The sequence below is a fragment of the Pelodiscus sinensis genome, chromosome 19 (assembly GCF_052426305.1).
Source record: "Pelodiscus sinensis isolate ZL-2025 chromosome 19, ASM5242630v1, whole genome shotgun sequence".
In the NCBI taxonomy this organism is placed as follows: Eukaryota; Metazoa; Chordata; order Testudines; family Trionychidae; genus Pelodiscus; species Pelodiscus sinensis.
In genome coordinates, this window is record NC_143070.1 from 13037461 (window position 1) to 13062609 (window position 25149).

General features: G+C 58.4%; 1 protein-coding gene across 1 annotated transcript in view; it reads right to left on the reverse strand.

Annotated features, from left to right (window-relative positions):
• LOC142823167 (maestro heat-like repeat family member 5) overlaps positions 1-21740 on the reverse strand; it is a 53059-nt gene extending 31319 nt beyond the window's left edge. Inside the window, exons 1-10 of the mRNA XM_089771495.1 lie at positions 21732-21740; positions 21193-21342; positions 20333-20487; positions 19595-19721; positions 15694-15881; positions 14813-14950; positions 14535-14655; positions 13846-14005; positions 11361-11372; positions 9981-10055 (exon numbers count right to left, since the gene is read on the reverse strand). Coding sequence (XP_089627621.1) covers positions 9981-10055; positions 11361-11372; positions 13846-14005; positions 14535-14655; positions 14813-14950; positions 15694-15881; positions 19595-19721; positions 20333-20487; positions 21193-21342; positions 21732-21740 — 1135 coding nt within the window. The remainder of the gene's footprint in view (positions 1-9980; positions 10056-11360; positions 11373-13845; positions 14006-14534; positions 14656-14812; positions 14951-15693; positions 15882-19594; positions 19722-20332; positions 20488-21192; positions 21343-21731) is intronic.
• Between the last annotated feature and the right edge of the window lie 3409 nt (positions 21741-25149).

Sequence of the window (25149 nt, forward strand, 5' to 3'; positions counted from 1 at the left end):
GAGCTCTTCCTTGAAACCTCCATCTCTCACCCACTGCCCTGATCTCCCAGCACCTGCCCTGACTCCTCACTCCACTCCCTGCCCTGTATCTTGCACCCCTCCCAACCTGCCCTGAGCTCCGAACACACCCAGCTCTCTGCACTGAGCCCCCCCACACACACACCTCCAACTCCCTGCCTGACTCCTGCGTCCCCCTACTGAAAGAATGAAGGACTCTGGGAACTCCGGGTACAGCTGCAGTGTTGCTATAGATGGGGCTGGGCCTACCATGCGGCAACTAAATAAATAATTATATCTGCTTGCAAAGAATTCCTGCTTGTCGGGCTCGTCTTGTTCGGAGTCTCCCCTGTCTGCTGCAAGGGAATGGAGGGTTGGAGTCTGGTGGGAGCTGCACGGTGCCCCACTCACTTTGGTACCGCGTTGCTGCTCACGCACGTCTCCAGCAAGTACCAGAGCCCCCGACGAACTGACAGAGCCGCTGGGTCTTGCTTAGTGGAGATTGGCCAGAAAGGGCTCAGGCACAACAAGGGGATTCACTGGCCAGGGCAGCGCCACCTGCTGGTTGCCTCAGGAATTGGTTTGCTCAGCTAAGACATTCTCTGCTGATGGTGCCACAGAGTCTTCTGTATGACGGGGCTGTGCTACCATCTGGGCGCCCCCATTCGCGGGGAAGGGCAGGTATCTCACGGTATTGCACGACCCAGGACCCCCACCATTCTGCGTCCCAACACTATGCTGCCTCTTCCCAACTCCCTCCACCATGATTAAGGGCAAAGCAGCAGATGCCAGGGTATGTCTACACTACCCCGCTAGTTCGAACTAGCGGGGTAATGTATGCATACCGCACTTGCTAATGAAGCCCGGGATTTGAATTTCCCGGGCTTCATTAGCATAAGCGGGGAGCCGCCATTTTTAAATCCCCGCTGCTTCGAACCCCGTGTAGCGCGGCTACACGGGGCTCGAACTAGGTAGTTCGGACTAGGGTCCTATTCCGAACTACCGGTACTCCTCGTGAAACGAGGTGTACCGGTAGTTCGGAATAGGCACCCTAGTCCGAACTACCTAGTTCGAGCCCCGTGTAGCCGCGCTACACGGGGTTCGAAGCAGCGGGGATTTAAAAATGGCGGCTCCCCGCTTATGCTAATGAAGCCCGGGAAATTCAAATCCCGGGCTTCATTAGCAAGTGCGGTATGCATACATTACCCTCCTAGTTCGAACTAGGAGGGTAGTGTAGACATACCCCCCGACCCACAGCTGCCCTTCGATAGCTCAGCTGGCAGAGCGGAGGGGTTGTCATAGGCCTCGCCACATTATCCTTAGGTGGCTGGTTCAGCTCGAAGGAAAGTGTCTTAAATTAAAGCTCCTAATTCGAACTACACTTACTCCTCCTGCAATGAGGAGTAACGATAGTTCGAATTCGGAGCTTTAATTTGCACTACCTGGCCTATGCCACGTGAAGCCACGGGCAGGGAGTTCGAACTACCGGGCATTTAAAAATGACAGCACCCGGGAACATGCAAATAGAGTCCAGGATATTTTAATCCCAGGCTTCATTTGCAAGTTCGAATGACTACATTAGACATCCTAGTTCGAACTAGGGTGGCTATTGTGACATACCCTTTGAGGCAGGGATGTGACACCATCGTGGTTCCTCATTGACTCCCCGCTCAGAAGAGCCTCTTGGAATCAGCTGAGGAACAAGGCCTGGGCTGGGGGAAGAGCTGGCGCCAGGCTAGACGGGTTTCTAGCGAGTGACAGGAAGACCTGGGGGTTTCCACTGCAAGCGAGGGCAGCTCGTCCCTTCAGAGCCTGGGGCCAGGAACATCAGCTCAGGCAGAGACCTGCTGACTTGTTCCGCTTTCTGGTGCAGGTTCAAAAGGGACGGAGACTCCCCAATGTCCTTGGGAACAAGGTGAGACAGTTCAGGGCTCCCCCAGGCCAGTAACTGTTTCACCCTCTGTCTTCCTTGTACAGGGGGTGCCCCATGGCTGTGCAGCTTTCAGCTGGAGCTCTGACCCCACCAGCCACCCAGCATCCATGAGCCTCACCCTGGGTGTGCCCAGCCTGGTCACTCCTGCAGGCTGCCCTTAGCACCCGTCCAGCCCTGGATTTGCCCCAAATCATCCACATGCTGCGGGAGGGAGGTGCTGAAGGGGGAGGATTGACTCTAGGAAGGGGTCTTCTCTAGATGTCTGTGGGGAAAGGGTGGTCCAGCTCTGTCACTGACCTGCCCCAGGGTCTGGCCGAGAGGGGCTGCAGACATGGCTGTGAGGTGGAGAAACGGAACTTGTCTTCCAAGTGAATGTGAGGAACGTGACATTGGGAGAGAGGATTTACGTTCCATGGCCGACTTGAACTGTATCCCTGCTGGCCTAATGGATGAGGTGTTGGCTTATAAAGTCAGAACTTGTGGGTTCAACTCCCATCTAGAGTGAAGAGCTGCATTTTCCCCTGCGTGGTGCACAGTAAGGTGAGGGCTGAAGTGTGGTGGGAGCTGCAAAGTGCTCCAGGGACTTTGTGGCCAGGCTGCCTGCTGTCTCTAGCACCTGCCAGCTCCCCCACTGGGCTGAGAGAGCTGCTGAGCCTTGTTCAGAGGAGATGGCTAGACGGGGCTCAGGCCCTGCAATGGGGTTCGCTCCCCAGGGCAGCGCCACCTGCTGGTTGCTTCAGGCTTGCTCAGCTGATGCACCCTCTACTGATGGTCTGTAGCCTGTCAGGAGACGGGCCCCAGCCCACCAAATGCAGCAGAGTTTTCTTCATGACTTGGCCGTGACACGATCTGGGCAGCCCCCTTTCGAGGGGAGGGGCAGGTATCTCTAGCCCCAGAACCCAGCACTCTGTGTCCCAGCACAGGGCTCTCAGGTACTGCTGCCTCTTCCTAACTTCCACCTCTGTTCTTAAGGGCAAAGCAGCGGAGACAGAGCCAACACTTGACCTTCGATAGCTCAGCTGGCAGAGCGGAGGACTGTAGCGGGGGCTCAGCAAGTTATCCTTAGGTAGCTGGTTTAATTCCGGCAGGGCAGGGGGAGGCAGGCAGGGCATGCTGGGCCCTAGGGGGAGTAGCAGGGCAGGCGAGGCGCGTCCAAGGAGCTGCTGAAATTCTCCGCAGACCAGGGGCCCAGCTGTGATGCTGTAAAGAGCCCAGCTCTAGAGGGTCAGGGGACACAGAGCCCAGCCAAGCCCTGGGACTGAAGCAGGGACCTTTAGATCTTCAGTCTAACATGGGCCCGACTGAGCTACCTCAGGCCTCCCAATACGGCTACGGGGAAAGGCCTTCTCATGGCAGAGGGAAGCCGAGTGTCACACTGAGTCCCCCAGCTGGGTTTCTAGTAGGAATCTATTCTCACTATTTCCCACTAAATACAAGACCCTGAAGATACTGAATTTACTATTTCCCTAAACGCAGTGAAAGAGTGAAAATCGCTAGACAATAGCTACGAACTACACCGTCTGCGTGGGCGATCGAAACCCTCACACGGTCACCTCTGCTCGGTCTCACCAATAGCGACGCAGAGACACCTCTAGCTAACTCGTGTCCTTGGGTCTGGCTAGCTGAGGAGAGAGGCCCCCTGTCACGTTACTGGATTTTGAGGGGAGCAGCCAGATCACTGATGCACCCATAGGTGGGGGTGTTGCCCCAAAAATGGTATAAAAGGGGGCCATGTGGGGTGTTGAATAGAAGCTCACTGTCTGCTAATCCTGTGTGCGCTAGTCATGTGATTGTATAATGTCTGTGTGTGTAGTTAGGAGTCTGTAATCTGTGTAGATACTGAATATTTCTCTGCATGTGGTTGAGCAGTGGGCAGAGCCTGGCCTATGGACATGCTAATCAGGGAGGCTCTGTGGGACAATGGCACTCAATGGGCCAAGGACACACCTAAAGCAGGAGTGGTGACTCATACCTAAGGGCTACCAGCAGGGAACACAGGAAGAAGCCGTGGGCCAGGTGACCTGCTGTAGCCAAGAAGAGACCAGGAAGGAGGGATAAATAGGCCATGTGGCGGACTCCATCTTGGTCTTCAGCTCAGCACTTCATCCCAGAGGCAGAAAGACCTGTGAACCCATCCTGATCCTAGGATGCGCAAGAAGGACTTTTAAACCAGCAGCTGTAACATCTCTGCTAGAGCCTGCATCGAGAACTGGGAGATTCGATGCATATAATGCACTATCCTTTAACAACCTGACACTCATTCTTTTCTTTATTGTAATAATAAACCTTTAGATGTTAGATGCTAAAGGATTGGCTCAGCGTGATTTGTGGGTAAGGTCCAAAGGGTAAATTGACCAGGGATCTGTCGCTGGTTTCTTGGGACCAGACAGAACTTGTTCGGGGTAGGTGGGATTCGGTGCTAGGACCCCCCACCTGTGTATGAGGCCCGGGGCCATCTGGGGCATGGATACTGCTGGAGTGTCAGAGGGGTTTTGCTCGTGAAACTTCAGGCAGGCAGCTGAAGTGCTCTGTGTGACTGGTTTGTGGCCTGTTTGGAGAAGTCAGCAGTCTGGGGGCTGTAAGGAGCCCTGAATTTGAGCAATTCGCCCTGAGCGGACGCCCTCAGCTGCGCCCAGACACGGCCTGGTCTGTCACCCCCCCGTGTTTCTACATTCCCATGTTTAAGTCCACGTGAGTTAGAACATGGTTGTTGCCAAAACCTCAATTTCCACCAAAATCACAAATTTCTATTCAACGCGCCAAGAACGACCCAGGGACGACCGCAGAGATCGATTTATTGATTTATTTGGACAGGCGAGCAGATGACTCATTTACAGGGACAGTTTTTACATTCAGTCTGAGTACAAAATGGCTTTGTTAACGAACACACTCAAGGGAGAAACTCTGTGAGCCACACGCTGTGTATGCACTAGGGACGGGAACATGCATGTACTTAAGTTACACGGTTACATGCAGGGGGCAGGCAGCTCATGGTTTCCCTTCCCCTCTGCTGCCTCTGGACTGGAGGCAGCAGCGCAGGGTGGAGGGCAGGTGGCTCCACTACAGCTGGTACATGCGGGGCCTTGCTTTAAAAACCAGCACCCCGGGTCTACTAGCTTCTACCTGCCCCCTGCTCTGAGCTGCTGCCTGTGAAAGAGGCACCCTTGCATGGGGGAAAATGGTCCGGCAGGAGCTGGTGCGTACGGGGAGCTGGCTTGAAAGCTGGCTCTCTGCACGCACCGGCCCCCACCTGCCCCCCATGTGCCTCTAATGCAGAGGCAGTGCTGGGGGGGGGAGCTGCCTGTTACCGTGCACGTTAACCGATGAGCCGAGGCTCAGGAGGTAACCGCCTCTACGTTGGCACTTTCACATCCCTAGTGCACGCACACTCTGCCCATTGTAACAGACTGGACTGGAAACGGCTCCTGTCAAGCCCCATGTGCTGCCTGTGAATCCCCACGCAGGGCTCAGGGCTGCAGAGCAGAGATTTCCCTTCCCAGCCCCAAGGCTGCCGACATGGGGCAGAGGCTCTCGGGAGGTGAGAAGTGAACCGGGATGTGCGGGGGCTGCTCACTGGTTCTGGGTAACCAGTGGAGCCTGGAGGAGCCCCCCGCCGCCGTGGGCAGGGGTCTGCTCAGCCCCGCGGGGCCCGACAGAGGCAGGTGCTGCTCCGGCGGGGCTGGAGTAACCCTGCCTGTGTGGGAGGGGGAAGATGCTCCAGCCCGGCCTCAGGAGCTGGCAGAGCTGGTCCAGCCCGGCCGGGCTGCAGCATCCTCTGGCTGCCCCTTTCATCGGTTAACCCAGCGGTTCTCAAACTTACACAGGGGTTGTGAGCAACTTAGAGGGGGGCTGCGCTATCACAACATCTGAGAACAGCTGGATTAACCCATGAAATGGGATATTCATCCCTAAAAAGCACCTCTCCCCGGCAGCCCCAAAGTGGAGCTGCCTGGCTGGGGCAATAGCGCCTCTCCCTGCTGCCCCAGTGCAGAGCTGGCACAGCCAGGGAGAGACACCTCTGCTGCCCCCCTCCCGCAGCCTAGATCTGCCCCCGCTGGGGGAAATAGGTACCCACCAGCAACTCTCAGGGCAGGTGCTGCCGCCATGGAGAGGTGACTCTCACCTGCCCTGAGCTTCTGCAATGAGCCAGGGCTGGGGGGAATCCTCTCTGATCGTCAGCCTGCACCCCATATGCTCCATCCCCAGCCGCGCCCCTGAGCCTGCCCCCATCCAGAACATGTACCACAGCCCACTGCCCATGCCCTATGCCCCCGCCGCACCTGGACATAAAAACTGAGAAGGAACATTTCCCTGTAGAGCCGCCCCGAGACTGGGTTTCACCAATGGACCGATGGGCCAGCAACATGAACTCACGAGCGTGCCGTGACTGTGGGTCTGTCCCCAGCGACTAGACAAACTCTCAGCTGTTACCCAGTTAGGCTGGCGAGTTGTCAGTCCGATGGGGGCAGATGTCCCCGGCAGAGTGTCCATCTGGAAATGGGTCATAGGACCTCTCTGAGGACTCCTCTGCCCGCCCTCCACCTGTCATGGTGGCCCCTGCCCTTAGGACCATCGAGGGAGGGGACTGCACCAAATGGGGGAAGTGCCGTGATGCGGGGTCCAGCTCACAAGAGGGTCCTGTGACCCCTCCCAGGAATCTCCCCACCAGCCCCTCCAAACCAGTGAGGGTCACCCCCCTCAGGCCAGCTCAGAAGGGAAACGTGCATCAGTCAGAGCAGGTGCAGCCCGACGGGCCAGGCGCTGAGTTCTGGGAACGAGACGGGCTCCTTCCCGCAGTGGTGCGCTGGGACATCCAGGGCGATGGTGCCGGCCGGCCGCTCAGCTCCGGAGATGGGGGCTTCTGGCCTAGGCCTTCGGGCACTAGCTGCTCTGACTGGTGCATGTTTCCCTTCTCAGCTGGCCTTGGGGGGGGGTGACCCTCCCTGGTTGGGAGAGGATGGAGGGGAGATTCCTTGGAGGGGTCACAGGACCCTCTCGAGGGAAGATCCTCACACCACGGCACTTCCCCTATTTGGTGCGGCCCCCCCGCCCTCGTTGGTCCTGAGGGCAGGGGCCACCGTGACTGGTGGGGGGCGGGCAGAGGAGTCCTCAGAGGGGTCCCGTTACCCAATTCCCCATGCGTCCTGGCCTGCAATTGTCTCCAATGGGTGAAATCCATTCCCGAGGCAGATCCACGGGGAGAAAACCCGCAAGAGGGTCCCAGGACCCCTCCAAGAAGTCCCCACACGGCCTCTGCCAATTGCCTCGGGTTTCACCCCCTCGCTCATCGCAGAAGGGACTCGGGCACCAATCGGAGGTGGCGCAGCCCGGAGGCCTCAGCCAGAGTTCCTGAAAAACACCTTCTTGGGGCGAGACCACCTCTTCCTCGCTGCGTCGCCGTGGGATCGCCGGGACGATGCTGCCAGCCGGCCAGTTGTTCGGCTCCAGAGTTCGAGGGCTTCTGGTCTAGGTCTCCGGGCCTGGCCTGCTCTGATTGGTGCCCGTGTCTATTCTGAGATGGCCCGAAGGGGGAGTGAAACCCGCCCCTTTGGGCAGAGGGCTCTGTGGGGGTTTCTTGCAGGGGTCACAGGAGTCAGAGCACCTGAGCACAGCACTTCTGGTGCTTGGGCAAGTCCCCTCTCTCCAGGGCCACTTCCCCGACTGGTAGAGCAGTGGGCAGTGAGCGAACGGCTCACATGGGACAGCAGAACCCAGCCCCGCCCCTTCTTCCCGAGGCTCCGCCCCCCCCCATGCCCACCAGGCTGCTGGCCCTGCCCTGCCCTCTCCTCCCCAAACTGGTGGCTGCCCAGCCCCAGATTTCTACCCTCCCACCCCAGCCCCCAGGCTGCCTGGTTCCCTGGCATTCCCACAAGCCCCAGAGCAGCCAGACAGCCTCAGCTCCCCACCCCAGTCCCAGAGCCCTGGGCAGCCCCAGCCCCTCCCCCCACCGCGGACCCCAAAGTGCGCGCAGCCCCTGTCCCTCCCCCCACCGCGGACCCCAGAGCGCGCGCAGTCCCAGTCCCCCCAGGAGCGTGGTCCCACTCTAGTGTTTGTGGGAAGGCCGATGGGCAACGAGAAGAACCCACCCAGATGGGCAGAGGCCGGTGGGAAGGGCCCGGAGATGGGTGGGTCTGATGGTGACTCGTGTGCTGTGTCCTGGGGTGACGGGCCAGACAAACGTTGGAGACCAGACCGCAGGGCTGGGGAGGGGCTCGGCTTCCTCTGGCCTGGGGGCGGAACGGCTCCTGGCCCCTGCGCGGCTGGTTCCCCGTCACGTGCAGCTTTGCCTCTTCCGCATCCTCCTGGTGTCCCAGCTGCTTGGTCTTCTGGCCAGGCCGGGCTCGTGGTGGGCTCAGCCGGTGTCTGCCAGAGGAGAAAGGGCAGGAGCACAGATGAGAAGAGCACAATTGTCAAGGGGGAGACTCTGGAGCAGGGCAGGTTCCCCCCACCCCCTCGCTCCCCTCTTGGCTAATGCTGTGGAGTGCGCTTGGCCCCGTGCAGGGAAGGCCCCAGGCTCTATTAGGGCCTTGTCAAGCCGGCCACAGCAGGGCCTGGTTTCCTCAGAGGGGAGGGTGAATCTGTCGCCCGGCTCCGATGGGCCGACTCCTCCCTGAACTGAAGCCTGAGGAAGCCCCGCGCTGGGCTGAGTTGCCCTGAGTCAGGTTCCAGCCAATGCAGGAGGCAGGAGCTGGGCTGGTGAGTTTCAGAAGAGGCATCGGCACCTCCGAGGAGAACCAGCAACTCAGTCTGCTCAGTGTCGCTTCATGGCTTGGCCCTCTCCTCTGCCTGAGAGTGGTGCCAGGCCGCCCAGGCCTCAGCCTGCTCCAGCCCTGCTCCTGCTCCAGCCTCGTCCCTAGTCCTAGCGCAGCCCGGCTCGCAGTCCAGCTAAGCTCCCAGCCCTGCTCCTAGACAGTTTCAGGCCCGCACTTGACTCCTGGCTCTGGCTCCTGCTCTTAGCTCCTCTAGGCTCGACCGCCACCACTCCAACTACTAGGCCCCACTGCCACTGCTCCAACAACTAAGCCTCCCCCCCGCCCACCCTCATCTCAGACAGACAGGAATAATTCACATTTCTGCTTTCCATGTGTCTGACCCTGCATTGGTCAGCACCGGCTTCCCTCTCCCATTGTGCTGCCCAGGACCCCGGCTTTGCGAGAGCCTCGAAACGTCTTCCCAGGTGTCTCTGGGCTGGACTCTGATACGGAAGCTGATGTCCCTTGTGAATACCCAGCCCACGGCCCAGCCCCTGCTCCAAAGAGCTGCTCCCATCTGTTGTACGTACCGTGGCAGGATGAAGAGTCCTTCTGTGTCGGTGCCGCTCCCTAATCAAAACGCACCCCACACGAGGTTTGCCAGCTTCTGCAGCCATTTAAAATGTTCATTCAGGACGATCGCTGTGGTCCTGTCTGATCTTAAAGGCACTTCCTGGAAAGCTGAAAGAAAGAGGAAATGCGTTGGAAACCTCACAGAGCTGCTGTCACAGGTGGCTGGGAAACCTTTGCTTCCCAATGGCCTTTGCCACGGAAACACGACAGCAACCGTAACTCTGGCATTTAGGTGCAGAGCAACAAAGGGGCTTCAGCTCCTAACTTCTACCGAATCCTTTGTGCATTTGTGCTGCCTTCAGTGCTCCAGAGGTGGCAGGGAAAGGTGTTTCCTGGGGGCCGCAGGGGATGGCCTAGGAGCCGAGAACCCAACTCTGGGTGAAAGTCTCTGGCCTACAACCTCTCTAGTGGAGGGGAGCAGGAGGTGGAACTTTTTGTGACAGAGGGTAAGAATCCTTCTCCTCCTGCTAATGACTAGTCATCTTCAGTTCTGGCCGGCCTCCCTTGAGAGCCTTTGTGTTCTTATCCCCATTTTACAGGTGGGGAAGGTGAGGCACAGAGTTGCTCCTGGGGGCTCAAATCTCCTGACTCCCATTCTTACATTGACCAGCAAGACCATTCTTCCCTCTTAAGTACTGTCCTCAGACAGAGACAGACACTGGGGCAGCTGTGTTCAGGCCTCATATTGCCCACAGATGCACAAACGCGCAGAGCTGTTTCCTTACCTTCACACAGGCGGAAGATGCCATCTGCACTCACTGTCTCCGCCAACAGATAGACGAAATGGTGGATGGTCTCTCCTAAACAGACAAGGAATACCCCGGAGCTCAGGACTTTTCAACATCATCCCTGAAAATTGCTAAAGATTCAGCCATTCCCACAAGACAGCCCTTGGGAAATTCAATACCCGGCCCTTCGATGTGGCACGAAGCACATGGGAGAAAGCATCCGGCCCCAGAAGTCACTGAAAGGCCGATTGCAAAGGCGACTGAAATCGCATCTTGATGGTTTCGTGAAGATGTGGCCAAAAAGTTGTGGGCAGGAGAAGTTGGAAGAGACCAAATGGCAAAGTGGTTCCCTCCAGCTTGCAGTAAATGTGAATTCTGGCCCACGCAGATCCCCGCTGTCGGATTCTGGTGCTTGTCAGGCTGGGTGCATTGATTTAAATCAAGTTTCCCACTGGTATTACTTCTCTAATTTCCTCAAACACTACTGCAAATCTCCTCAGTGAAACATAGTAATTTATAGCTGGGAGTAGCATTTTACACCAGCTAAGAGAGTACCTTGTGTGTCATTCTGGTAGATAACCTGACTTCTGTTAATTTAGGAAATAGCACATGATCACCAGTGTTAAGCTGCAGACCTTGAAGCAGTATATTAGGGATGGGAAGGACTAAATCATACACAAAAACACAATAGGGCTGATATTTTATTCAACTAACTCTTCCATGTTATATCCATGTTTCACATTTGCAGTTGCAGGAGGCTCCTGAGTTGCTGGCTGATGCTTGTCCTGAAACCCCTTTCGGTTCATGTTCATTTTTTATTAATTCAAACAGACGTGTCCCCAGAACGCTAAATGTGCGGTGTCCTTACGACTTCTGCAGGGAGCTCTCCTCTTCCCCCCTCCCACTGGCATTGTGATGCAGCTCTTAAGCCAAGTGACCCAAAAAGCTAAGTTGTGCTTGGGAGACACTTAATTTTGCTGTAAGCCCACTGAAAGACGTATAGCAGGGGGGAACTTTGGGAAAGCTGAGTTCTGCCTGGCCCAGGCTCACCACCAGACAAGCAGAGAACAAAACATATCAGATCCGGGCTATGTCTGTCTGTGCCTATGTGTCTCAGCGGAATGACAGACAATGAAAGCCCAGACCTGACAAGGAGGAAGAGCTGCTCGTTAGGCTGGATAGACTAGAACCATTAATGCGATTGGATGAGACTGTCGGGATGGGCAGCGCATGTTTGTGATAACATCGTAACCTATTGAACTGATTGTTCAATGAAACTAGTGAAAATTCCCACTGGTCCCAGAGAACGGCGTGGGAAGTGGAAAAAGAGCTTTGAAGGAAGCACGGGAAAAGCTCACGTGGGTTTGCTCTGCTTACCGATGAACAGGGCTGCAGAATGTCGGATGGACGGCTGGGAGCTTTCCAGATAGTTTAAGGCCTGGAACAGGAGCCTGGGGACGTTCCTCTCGTTATTCTCCATCTAGGAACAGAGCAGGGAGAAATGCTCAGTGCAGACAACGTGATCTGCCCACAGCGGGCAGGCCAGGGCTGCTGAAGCTCAGAGGGAGGGTAGGGCAAGAGCCAGTAGGAGCCCAGATAATGGAGCTGCCCCTCTCGGAAGGGCCGGATGCAGACAGTGCCCAGCAGTCCCAGTGTCCTAACCCCACAGGGCCTGCAGGGCAGCAGGGGAGTGGAGGGCAGGAGCAGGGTGCATAGCCGCTGTGCCCCCCCCCCACAAGCAAAAGGGGCAGGACCCCACAGGAGCCCTTCTAGGAGGGGCTGCCTCTGATGTCCCTGCGTGACGAGCGGGGTGGAGAACCCCCTGGGTGCTCGGGGGGTGGGGCTAGAAAGGTCTCCCTGAGCTCCCCACTCACTGCTCTGCGGGCCCAAAGAACACACCTACCAGGCACTTCCCAACGCACAGCAAGAGCTGCGAGGAGCCGTCCCAGGCCAGGCTGCAGAAGAGACTCTTGCGATTGGCCCAGCCGAGGAACACGGCGCAGCGGAAGAGGGTCACTTTGCAGCTCTGCAGCACAAGGGGAGAGCGAGGGGCCTCGCTGAGAGAGGGAGCGTCTGGGGCACGTCCCCTCCTCCCTGCTCCTTGGGCTCCTGCTCTCCCTGCCAGGGGAGGTTCCTGCCCCTTGTTCCCAATGGGAGGCTGCTCAGGGGAGGGGCTGAGAACTGGCTGGCGAGAGCCGGACGGGATCTCCACAGCTCAGCCCTTCTGCGCAGAGACGGCAACGGCAGTGCCAGGCCGCTCTGGGATCCCAAAGGGGCTGAGCCCAGGGGCCCTCCCCTGTGGCCCCTGCACGTCCCCAGTGGCCCTGGCTGGGCAGGGGCTCTGGAGACGGGTGGGGCCCAGGGGACTCTGGCACTTTGCTCTCTGGAAACACCGAGCGCGGCACTTAAAAGGATCACGCTCTGCTCCTCGTCTGCCAGGTGGAGCAGCAGCGGGAGCAGGCAGCTGGTGAGTTCCTGCTGCACGGCCGGTTTGTCTGGGTCCTTCACCCCGCTCAGCATGGTGCCCAGCAGGGAAATGGCGGCTGAGCGGACACTGCCCCTCTCCTGGCAAGGACACGCGGGCCGGGGAAGCCGGTGAGAGCTGGGCCATGTCCCTGGCCACAGAGGCTGCTCTGGGCTCCCCTCCCGGGGCCCTGGGGCCTGGCGCTCACCCCTGCCCCCTTGGGGAGCAGCAGCAGGCGGGGGAGGATCTGGGGACAGGAGGTTCGGGGGGGAGGCTGCAGCAGGGCTGGGAGCTTGGCGCTCAGGTTGGCCCAGAAGGGCTCTGCCAGGGAGGAGGCTGCGTCGGAGACTCCCCACCCATGGCAGGGGCCCCCTTGGGTGCTGTGTGGCCGGCCTGAGGGGGGAAGGGGCTGGGCAGGGACATACCAGGGCGGCAGGGAGAGGAGGGAGGGGGAATGTGCTTCTCCGGGGTTCCCAGCCTTACGTGGTCAATGAGCGGGCGCAGGCTGGCTGCCATGTCCTGGGAGATGGAGCCAAGCCCCTCCCCGGCGAGCAGGTTGGTGGCGTCTGCCGCCTCCGTCATGGCCTCCAGGACAGTCCTTGCGTCCGTGGCGCAGAACATGGCGATAGTCCTGGGCAGCTGGGCCCGTAACAACTGCCCCTGTGGGAATGCAGAAGGCAGCTCCCCACTGTCCTGGGACGCAGCCTGGGGCAGGAACTGGACCCTCCCTCCCCATCGGCCAGACCCCAGGGACGGCCCAGCCCCCCAGCAGGGGAGAAAGTCCTTCTCCTGCCGCTCCGCCAGGTGCTTTGCACCCCTGGCCCTTGAGCAGAGCCTGCCCTGTCGCCTGCCGAGAGCCGCTCCAGGCCCCGCCCACCGAGCTCTGACCCCGCCCCCCGACTCCTCTGCCCTTGCCAAGTTTGGGCTTTGTTGCCCGACTCCCAGCCCCCCACTTCCCTGAGTGACGACCTGAGTCTCCTTCCCCTCCCCACTGCCTCCACTGACCATGCTCTGCCAACGCGCGGGAGAGAGACACCCCCTCGCGCCTGGTTTGCTCAGTAACGCACCCCCAGGAACTGGGTGCTGGGAGCACCACAGGCTTCCTCGGTCTCCTGGTGTCAGATCGGGGCTCCCTGGGGCACCACTGAGAGGCAAGTCAAAGGCAAACTCCTCAGAGACAGGGCGACTTACAGCCCACGACTGGGGCCCTCCCTCTGAGGCACCAAACCAGCCACACAGAGCACTGCTGTTCCCCACACTGGATACCCCAGCAAGCCCTGAGACTCTCCCTCTGAAACTTTGCACCGACATCTTACATGGCCCACTTGCTCCAAGATTTGGTGCAAACATAAACCAGGGCTTGCAACAGTGATAACAGTGGTTATCTCCCAGCCGGGCAAGCCAGGCCCCTCACCTTCCCTGGCCAGAAGAGACAACTGGCCAGGCCTCGCAGACAGAGCCTTCGTATTGCAGGGTTGTTGTCGTGGGTCCATTCCATCAGGTGTTCCTGGAGGTCTGATTTGGTGACAGTGTTGAGGATGGAAGGACTCTGGAGAAACTGGAAAGAGAAAATCAGCGTCAGGCTAAGGAGCAGAAATCTGCCTTTGGTCTGTGCCTGCCCCATCATCTTTGCCAACTGGCCACTTTCTGCGGCACAAAATCCCTGGCATAAAGGAGCCAGTGGCTGGTGTTTGAAATGGTCCATTCCTAGAAGGGCAACTAATCCACAAGCCCCAATGAACTCCAGGGACAGAGGACTCTCTGGGGACCACTAAGTGTCCTGGGCAGAGCGCTGTGGCAGAGGAAAAAGAAACCCCAGGGGAAGGCGAGGAGAGAGGCCCGGGCTTGGGGTGCTGGAGAAACATCTCCTCTTGTCACATGTCCCAGGGAGGTGCATGCAGCCAGGAGCAATCTCACCCTGCCCCCCTCCACTCTGCCCAGTCCCGCTAGTATCTGCGTGGGCAGAGGAGCTGACTGGCTGTGAGATTGCTGAACCGCTGGCCATGGGCCCCAGCCCCTATTGGCCCAGGAGGGGTCTGAGCTGCTCTGCACAAGCCCACGTGTGCCAGGCCGCTCCGGACTCTCACCTCGGTGCAGAAAGTCAGGGCGATTTCTCTCAGCGCCTCCTCCTCCTCCCGACTCTGCACGATGGCGATGGCCTCTCTGAGAACCACAGGGACCTGTGGGTTCCGGTGCTCAACCATGGTTCTGGAAGAGCAAAGGGAAAGTCCCCGGGATTACCAAAGGGAGAGACAGTCCCTCCCCCATTGCGGGGCTGAGAGGGCCGGCTGGGGCAGAGGAGGATCTCCCACCCAACTCCCATTGCCCAGACAGGCTGCAGGAAAAGGAAACTTGAGACTCCTACCTTGCGATCAAGCCCACCCCTTGGGAGAAGTGATGGCGGGAGGCGATCATTTCCCAGCCCTGCTGTAACTGGATACTGGCAAATTCCTTCCAGTATCTGGGCATGGAAAAGAGGGTCTTCACGGCCTCCAGAGACGTGCTAAACACAAAAAAAAAAAAAAATAAAAAAAAAAATCCTGGTGTCAGAAATCTACTGCAGCCCAACCCGCTCAAGGCCTGGGGCACAAGGCATGGTCAGCAGTAGCCGGCCTCCCCCGGGATGGACCCAGCACCCTGTCGGGGCTCACTGAGGTTTTGGCAGGTGGCGACACTGCAGCTTCTGCAGATGCTCGGTGCCCTCACTCCTAATGGTCCAACACGTGACTCTTCGCTGGGGCAGGCACCAGGTCACTGGGCACATGGGCCAGATCCTTAGTTGGTGCAAGGGAGCAAAACTCTGCCCGTTTGCAGCAGCTGAGGTGCCTTCGGGCTCCCCGGCTCCCCCCAGGGGAGTCCACACGGAATCAGCTTCATGGTCCCTCTTGCTCCTGCCTGCCTGTGACACGGCCCCCCTGCCGGGCCGGGCCCCAGTGCTGCCGGCCTTGCTCTCTCTGCATGTGCTCTGGCGACCCTGCCCTGGGCTGGGGCCTTGTGGGGCCGAGGCCCTAACACTTCGGCAGGTGGCGCATGGGGAGGTACCGACGTGGTCCCTGCCTGTGCTGGGAAGGAGCCGGCCTGTGGGCGGGGTCAGAGGAGCAAGCGTGACTCACAAGCACACGGGTGCCCAGCACCGCTCCCCCCAGACAGACCTGCCCAGAACTGCACCTGGGCTCCGCAGGGGCAGTGTGTGACCTACGGGTGCAGCAGATCAAATCTGTTCTTCCCCTTCCTTTCTGCCGTTACCTCAAGGGGCTGAGGCGGCTGGAGCCCTCAGGGCTGGATTTCTGGCTGGCCGTCCAGGTCCCTGGCAGGCGCAGGTCCAGCACGTGCTGCACCTGCCTGACGCAGAGGAGGAGCAAGTGGGGAAACATTTGCAAGATGGCTTCTCGGTATCCCCACAGGAAAAAGATCTCATAGAGCGTGTCCATAGCCTGGAGTCAGAACGAGACAGAAAAGTCACTGAGCTGTCCCCACCTCCCATCCGCTCCCATGGCATTTTGCTGTCATGATGGTGCCGTTTCTCACATTCTTGTGGCTTATGAGGAAGGAGGGTTAGTTCCTCAGGGGGAGGGGAGATGTGATGGCCCCCGACCCGTCTTCCATTGCTAGAATGGGCGCAGAAGGGAACCTCTTGGAAAGATCAGAAGAGTCCGGCTGACATTATTCCCCATTATCTCTCTCCATGGCCTAGACCTCGCCCTTCGCCTTCCCAGGCCTGACCGGAGGGGGCGACACCATCATGAGGGGACCCAAACTTCTAGGCGCATGTACAGCGTATCCCACGATCCCTCTGCTGCCTGAGTAACTCCAGTGCCACAAGCAGCAGGGAGCCGGGGGGATGCCGGGAGGTCGATGCAGTTTCAGTCCAGACCCCACGTTGCTCCCGGTGACTGGTTTTCCAGGAGGTCCCGGTTTGCAGGTCCTCGTTTTCACTCCCCCATCATGCAGGGCTGCGTGTGTGTTCTGGGCCCAAGGTAGCAACTTATCCTTGTGTCGAGGATCATCTTCCATGAACTTCCACGGCAGTTTTGTGTCTCGTTGAATCCCTCTTCTCACCCACCGGTCTGTGGGGGCAGACCGAGGCTCTAGGGGTGTGAATGTTCGAGAAGCAGCATAGCTCTGTCATGAGATTTCAGGTCACATTAGGCCCTTGGTCCATTAAACGTCTCTCACAGCAGCCCGACCCTCGCAAGCACCTTCAGGAGTTCGTTGGCAATAGCAGCTCATGGGGGGACTGTCTGGGGCACCGGGTAGTGTTGTTAGGATTGAGTTTTTTTCTTTTTTATTTCTTATTTCAGGTATAGTAACGTAGCAGTAATATAGCAATATAAGGCATATATATATTGATATACATTTAATAGTTTACACATCAAGTCCTTTCAGTTGAAGGTCTATTTTCTTTGTTCTGAAGTAGAAAACCAGTTCTGGGTATTTTGGCTGTGTTAGTAAGATTAGAGGAATTCTGCGAATGTTGAAGGCCAAGCTGTAATTGTTTAATTTACAACGGTTTTGCTTTTCCATGCAGATCTGTAACCCCGGAGGCTTGTGCATGTAAGAAGTGTGAATGTGTTGAGATAAGATGCAAAGTTATATGGCTTTAGAACCAGATGGTCAAAGGAGGGGGTTGAGCGAGTGTGAGCGATGTCCTGAGGATGAGACAACCTGACTGCAGAGGAGTCATCTATAACCACCAATGTGTACCCCTACTCATGAGAAGATTGAATAATTGGCAGATTGATGAGCCTTAGAGCGGAGCAAGCCCCCCGAAAGGAAGATTGACAACAGGATGAACCTTCGAGAGATGTTCTGGGAACACTCACATCAAAAGATAACATTCCGGTCACAAGCGGACAGAGCAAGATCCATGGATTTTAACAAGAAGGAGGAATATATAAAGCAGGGTGCTTTGCTATGGAACTTTGCGTTCGTCTGCCACACTATCTGGAGAGGAGTATCGGATCGATCGACCGACAAGGCCCTGCTCCCCCCTGTGCCCAATCTACCTGGCCACTAGATTGACACAGACTCTGGACTGGTAACCATATCATCTGGCAGAACTGTGTATGCATGATGTTTTGAGTCTGTTTGAAAAGCATATGCAACTGTTGTATTCTCAATCGATGCGGCGTACTGCCTTTCCCCCATAAAAGATCTCGTTGCTTTGATTAAGCATAACAGCGTAGCCCACTAGCACGGAGGTAGACTAATGGTCCATCCTGCTCTTCTAGAAGGGTTCCACCAGATCTAAGCCAATCGTCTCACAAGGTGTCCATGCCAGGGATAAGGGCATCAGTGGTCCTGCATTGATCACTATTGGGCTGCTTTTCTGGCACTCAGGGCACGTACTTCCTCCCCAGCCAGAAAACCTGCTGGGCTACTCTCTGTAGAGTTTTCTCTCTCCTGAAGGGTCTGGCCCAGGGCACTGCACGTCCCAGGCACAACAACTCCTGGCAGAACCGTCACGGGAGCAGTAGTTGGCAGATGTCGGTCTTGGTCAGTGGGTGCTGGACCCGGCGATTAAGAAGGTCCTTGCTGATCTCAAACCGGGACTCCTGGGGCCAGCACTGAGGTTGACCATCTCCCTGGCTTGTGTCTGCCCCTTGCTGCCAGGCCTTGGAGGGTTGGGTCACTCCTTTGCTCTTGGAGAACATCCCCCCAAGATCCCAAACTACTTCACCAGGGTCAATGGGAACTTCTGTTGGGTCGGGTTCAAATCCTCCTGCCCCAGTCAAAGGGACCCCAACCGTGCTGCTCGTTTGACTCCCTCAGATGCCCCGGCTTGGGGTCTGGCTTCCCTGGCTCCTCTGAGGCCACGTAGTCCTCAAGCAGGGAGACAGTTTCAGCGAGGGGCACCGGGCGGTGTCGCTGCGCCCATTCCTGCCTGCCCCTGGCAGGATCCGTGTCACGGGCGCGATCACAGAAGACTCCTTGGGGGCGTTTCCCAGAGCGCTGGCAAAGCCGCTGACACTCGCTTCTTGGCACTCAAGAGCTTCTCGCTACACTGTCCTGCTGGGCCAGGTCTCCTGGTCTCCCCCAGCCGAGGCACAGAGCAGAGACCCTCCCCCGCCCCCAGAGCTATACAGACATTGAGTCTATTCTGGTCTGAGGTCACAACTGTTTTCACAACGCTTGATAGTGAACAAAAGTGATTTTATTAAGCACAAGCTGTGGGATTTATGTGTTTGCAAGTGAGAAAGGGCAGAGCTAAGTGAATTACAAATGTCAAATAAGAAGAAACGCATCCGTAGTTTTAACACACACTCGAGCCTCTTACAAACTCACCCTCCAACTGTTCTTATAGGGGTTAAACCTCCCAACAAGAGCAGGTCTCTGTGTTTAAGGATAAGTCATTTGATTGTGGAAGCTCCCCCCAAAATTAGTAAATTTGTGACTCTGGGGAGTGTTGTAAGCAGCGACTGTAAAGACCAGGCTTCATTTTTTTAAGTTTTCTTGCAGGTCCCCACGTTCTGTGCTCAGAGTGGAGATCAGCCCTGGCACGTGGTGTCCCGACCCTGCACTGGGGCTGCAGAGGTGAAGCCTGGCTGCCTAGCAGAGAAGGTCGCACCCCCACAGGCGTGCTGGGTGGGCTCCAGCTGGAGGTAGCTAGAAAGGCCGGTGGAGCAGCTCAGACAGGGCTGAGGCCTACGGGGGCAGAGGTGCCGCTGGGGCTCCCGAGGAGAAGCGCAGCTGCACCCAGACACCATCACCAGTCAGCAGGGAACCGCAGCAGAAGCCCCGGTTTGGAGGAAAGAGACGGCGCTCAGGATGGGAGAGAAGCTGGCAGGAAGCAGCCCAGGGCGGGTAGTTGAACCCCGGGTGCTTGGCGTCTTTCGGCTGGATTCCCCACCCAGCTAGTGGTGCCCCACTCCAACGCTGACAGGGTGCACTGGGACCCGGTGGAGAGGGTGGCCTGGGTCCCCCTGCCCCTCCACACCAATCCCACCAGGAGTTCTAACACACCTCTGGCTGCTAGGCCTGTGAAGGGAGCTGCCCTGTTGATTTGGAGCACAGGGAGTTAAGCCCTGTGTGCAGGGAGCTGCAGGGTTGATTTGGAGCATTGGGACGCACACGGGGTTGAGCTCCAAGTGAGGGGCCTCCGTGTTCGGTGGCGAGTTCGCTAGGTGACAGCTCCAGTCTCACTTACGGCCAGAGACACGCTGCGGCTCCTCTCCTCCCGGTGGCTCTTCCGGAGCTTGTCCAGCAGCTGGTGCAGCACGTGCCGGGAGAGCTGTGCTTCTTCCCCCAAGGCCTTCCACAGCTCCCTGGCACCTCTGCAAGGTCAGAAACCGAAATCAGAGCGTCCCAGCTTGCCCCCCTTTGTGTCCCCAGGGAGAGGCTGGGAAGGCCGGCGGGAAAGGGGGCCCTTAGAGGAGACGCCCGGGGGCTGGGAGGCTGAGGCAGGTGAGTCCCTTCCGCGAGCTCTTCATTTATTCCCTTCCCCAGAGGCCTCATTGCTCCTGCAGCCTGTGCCGCTGCTTCCAGTAACTGCCCTGGGGCTGCGCACAGCGTGACACCACCCAGCCCAGCCTGCACCAAAGGCTGCTCGGTGACATTTACGCTGGAGTCACGGCCCAGGGATGCTCCCCATAGCCTGGTCCTGCCCCTCTGGTGGAGCTGGCGGGAAGGGGGGTGACCCACAGAAATCAGGAGCCTGCTGGAACTCTCCAGGGACCTGTCACGTCTGCACTCTGGGCAGGGAAGGGGGAGGGGCTGGTTTCCAAGGGGCTGGGCCTGGGCATCTCCTCTCAGGAGGTAGGGACAGCCCCGTGCCCAGCAGGGAGCTTGCTCCATCGCTGTGGCCTGCCAGGCCTTTCCCGCGCTCTGCCCTGGAGGAGGAGGGGAGGGGAAATCAGGGGCTGAGGTGATAACAGCCTCTCCCTACCTGTCCCATGGCGGCGCGTGGGCCACACAGGCTGGAACCACGTCCCTGGGGTGGGCGCGAGCCAGCAGGGCGATGGTTCCCAGCGCGGCTCTTCTGGCTCTGGGGTCCTCGACGTCGTCCAGCCAGGTGAAAATCTCTCCCACGACGTCTCCCACCTGGAGGCAGCCAGAAAGCTGAGGGGGGGATTGCCCAAGAGCGGCCTCCTGCCAGGTCACCCCTCCTGGCAGACGGCGCTTGGAGAAGGGCAGGAACGTCACCAAGTCACTGAGCCGCTCTTGGTCCCAGGTCCCCGTGTGTCACGCGGGTAGAATTCCTGCCTCCCCAGAGGGCGATGGAGCTCAATTGATCAGGGGAGTGACTGATGCTCACACCTCCTAGGAAGGGTCTGTAGAAATGGACTCGGGCAGAGCCCTCCCTGCACCAGTCTAATTCCCGGGGGGGGGGGGCACCGGAGCCAGTGGGGCCGTGCAGCAGGATCACACGTCAGAGGCACCGGGGCAAAGTGCAAAGCCAAATGGTTCCTGCTGCACCGGTGGGTCACACAAGGGCCCTGCAGGGCACGTGAGGAAACCCCGTCCGCTCCGGGAGCCCAGCGTGGCGGCCCCTCGGCAGACTCTGTCTGTGCCGCGCTCCAGGGCTGGGCTGTGACCCACCTGCAGTGGGGCTGGGCTGGCCCCAGGGACGTGTCCGAGCTCCAGTGCTCAGAGCTCTGGAAACACCTGCCCACCCCAGCACCGAATGGAAAGGGGCTGAGCCGACCTGCCAGACCGTGACCCTGTGCCCCAGGGCCGGTTTCCTCAGAGCCAGTTTTCCCAGCCCCTCTCCCCACACGCCCCTGCCCCTCGCCGGGCGTCTCTTACTCGCTCCATGCGGGCGCTGTGCTGGGACACGGTGGCTCTCAGCGCCTCCTCCGCCGCCCGAAAGCTCTCCAGGGCGGGGGCCGTCAGAGCCTTCACGGCTGCCAGCAGCAGGGCTGTGGGCTGGGCTGAGGCAGGGGGCTCCCCGAGGGTCTGCAATGAACAGGGGCAGAGCCTGTAGGGACTGAGCATTTCCACTGGGCAGCTGCCCTGGGACACTCGCTCCCTGGGGGCTGGCAGGGCCTAGAGAGCATGGAGGAGCCTGCTGAGACCTTTGATTGAGCAGCCTCCCCCGGTGCCAGGCGAGGGTTTGGAGTGCTCTTGCAGAGCCCTGCTTCCACCCTCGGCGTGGTGCTCCCACAAAGCCCCCATATTACACGGCTTTGCTCCAGGGAGCTGGTCACACGTAGGAGTGTTTCCTTTCGGTCCCTGAGCCGGGGGGCGGGGGGGGAGCGTTCTCCTCTGAGAGACACCGGCTCCGGCACATAGACACTTGCCCCGCAGGGGATGCTTCCCATTGGCTCAGTCACAAGCCTCATTACCATAGTCATGTGGGAGCTGCTCTGTGCTAATGGGAGGGGCCGGCGGTCTGGTTCCTCCTCCTCTTCGCTCCCTTCCGCCCCGTTGGGCGTCTTCTGGGAGAGCTCGTTCTCCACCCCTGGAGCAGAGGAGACGCGCTGGTTTGAATGTGTTACCCCTGGGCGACAGCAGGACACGGGGCCCAGAGCCCTGACGTGACTCGCCCAGGGTCACACAGCAAGGTGCTTGCAGGGCCGAGCAGAGAGCGCCGCTCCCATGACTCTCAGCTGGGGGCTCTCCCCACTGGGCTTCCTCTCCCCTAGGGGCAGAGTCTCTCCCAAGGTGCGTTCTCCTCTCCCCGGCCCTTGCCCCCTTCCTGCAGTGATGGGAACAGGCCTCGTTTCCCGTGTGACGCCCCAGGAAGTGATGGCCCAGCCCAGCCCAGTTCCCAGTTGAGAGCTGCTGCGACCTTTGGACGGGGTGACCCCTGGTCCCTTTTTAACCTTTCTGTTCCCTCCTCTCCAGCAGCTGCTGCTGGCGCAGGGGGTTGGAGCTGCCCCTCGGCTCCCGTCCAAGGATCCCTGGAAGCTGCGTGCGAATCCCTTTCCTGATTGGCTGGGGAAGGACATGGGGCACTCGCTCTCTTGTGGTGGAGGAGGGTGTCCTGCCTCCAGCCTCCACCCCGGTCCCCCCACCCCTCCCAACCCCCTGCAGGGTCTGTACTGGCTGGGGGAGCAAATCAGGGAGCCAGGACGTACTTGGGGGATCATGTGACCCAGACCATGCTGAAGGGGAGGAGGGATCAATTGTGCTGCATTGGCTGCCACCACCCACATGGGAAAAGCTGGGGAGGTTACAGGCGCCTTCAGATCAGGCCAACTTCTCTACTTTGCTCCAAGTCTTCCCCACCTGGTGAACTGCGAACAGGGCAGCAGCCTCCCTCGCACCCTCCTCCTCCCCTGCCTCCCGCTGGGGAATTGGCCCAGCAGGGATCCTGTTTTCTCCCGTTACACTCCCCTGATGCTCATTCAGTTCTGTTTATTCTCTGCCTGCTCCTTTGCCCCTGCTCTCCCCAATTCACACCCAATATATTTTCTTCCCACACCCATGGCCTGTTGAAAATACATATTTATACCCACGGGTTTGGGTCCACACACCACACACCACACACCACCGCGATATTGGTGTTGCACATGAGAAAATTCAGTCGGCCCAAGGTTGGAAAATCTTAGCGGGAACACTGCTCCTACCCCCTTGTCTGACAGCTGGTGAGAGGGGACCTGGCTCCGTGGCCACCAGAGCCCTCCGGGAACAGGGGCTGCAGGGGAGCCCTCCTGGCACAGCACATAGTTACCCCCTGTTCACACACAGCCCCTCGCTGCTCCTCGTTCTACACCCTGAGCTACCCCCTCCCTGCCCGAGCTCCTGTTTCAAATTTTTGGAGCTGAGCAGCCCCCTCCCCTGCTTGAGTCACAATTTGTATTGTGGCTCCCCAAGCCATTTCCAGGAGAGGCTGGGTGGCCTGCTGGGGAGATCGAAGGGGCGTGGGGATTTGCTTGAGTCTTCTGTCCCCAGCTCCCAAAATAGAGGATCCAGGCAGAGAAAGATGACTGGAGCTATAACACGGGGCTGGGAGGTGTATAACCGGTAAGAAAGGAAACATTATTAATCAAAATCAAAATAATTAAGCAAAGGGGCCGGGGAGGAGTTGGTGTTAGGATTCACCCCTCTGCTGTTCCAGCTGCATAGAGAGCGGAGGGAGACAAGAGAGGACCAGAGTTCAAGGATTCCTATGGGCCAGATTACCTCTTTTCCGTACCAGTGACAGTAGATTTGTATGACCTGCCCTAGCTTTTGGGGTGAGTCCAAGATGAGGGGTTCGGTGTGCGGGAGGTGGCTGCCAGGGCATGGGATAAGGATAGTGGCGCAGGAGGGAGTAAGGGTGGGAGTGTGGTTGGGGGGTAGGGTGCTGGAGTGGCCTGGGACTTTGGGTGCTGGAGGCGGTGAGGTCTGAACAGGAGGGAAGGTGCAGGAGCCGGCTGGGGTAGGGTATCTGGAAGGGAGGGAGGTGCTGGACTAGGCTGGGGATGCCAGACCCCCAGAGAGCTGTGCCCTGCCATTGTCTGTTCTTCCCACTTCAGGGAGGGACCTGCCCCCCTCTGCCAGAGCGTCTGGCGCTCGACGGATTCCAGCCTCTGAGGAGCCCATCGCTGTCCCATGAGACGGCCCTAACGCTCAAGGCTTGTACAGTGACTGGGGTCAGTGTCCCTCACATGCTCCCCTCTCACCGGGTGGTTTGTATCCTCACCTGTGAGATCCAGCTGCTCTTTGTCTGGGCTCTCCGGTGGCTTCTCCTCCTCTGGCTCCTCCTGTTTCTCCACTGAGTTCTTCTTCCTCTTCTTCAGGGAGAAGCGTGTCCACCGCCTGGGAGAGGAAGCTCTTCTCTCCTCCTCGGCCTCTGCCAGGGAGCTGCCACACTGGCTGCAGGCACAGAGTCTTCTTATGCCTGACAGGATCTTCCAGGAGCCTCTGGTTCTCTTGGGCTCCTCTGGCAAGGCCTGCTCCTGCTGGCTGAGGCCGGCGCATGCCTCGGCTGCTGCAGGTTGGACCACCACCCGGAGCACTCGGCTGTGTCTGTGCTCCCTTGAGGTGAGTCTTTCAAAGAAGGAACACAGCCTGGAAGAAAAAGAAGGAGCCGATGGGTTTTTCTGCCCTGGAAAGGCAAGACATTAATCTGCCAGGATTCAGATACAAGAGTGCTCTATTGAAACCATCCGCTTCTCTAAGAGCCAGAACTGGTCAATAGAACCCAGTCAAAGGTGAAGACACATGGGGCTATGGGTGACGGGAATTCTTGTGGGGAATTTCTAGGGCCTGTGTGGTGCAGGAGCTCAGACTCGGGGAGCAGGGCTGTGCCTTCTGGCCTTACAGCCTGGGACTCTAGGGGCTGATGACCCTCAAGCTATAGAACTGGCTGAAGTTCATCCTCCATTTGCTCTTAACGGGCTTTGGGCCTGCAGTCGCCGTCCTACTGGTGGAAGGGAAGCTGTTGCTAGTGGTGGGTTTAGTGGGGGTAGGAGACTGAGCCTGCCACCTCTCTGATGTCCCCAGGGCTGGTTGTGGGGCCCGGGTGGCATGGTGGCTTCTGAGCTGCTTCCAGGGAGGGGCCATGTGGGTTAACTAAGTTAACATTACTGCTACTCTAAACTGTACAGGATTTGTATTTGTATTTGTTATTTTGGGAAGTCGACAAAGAGGCAGAAGAAACTGACCTGTCTAACTGGAATTATTTTGGATTCTAGCTGTGATTCACTGGGTAGTGCCTTTCTGGGCTTCAGCAGATGAAATACAGATAGTTACTATCTTTTGGAAGCTACCACAGCAAATAGTAATTGTTCAGTGAAATCAGATGTATTATAGATTGTTCTTAAGCAGTTCTGA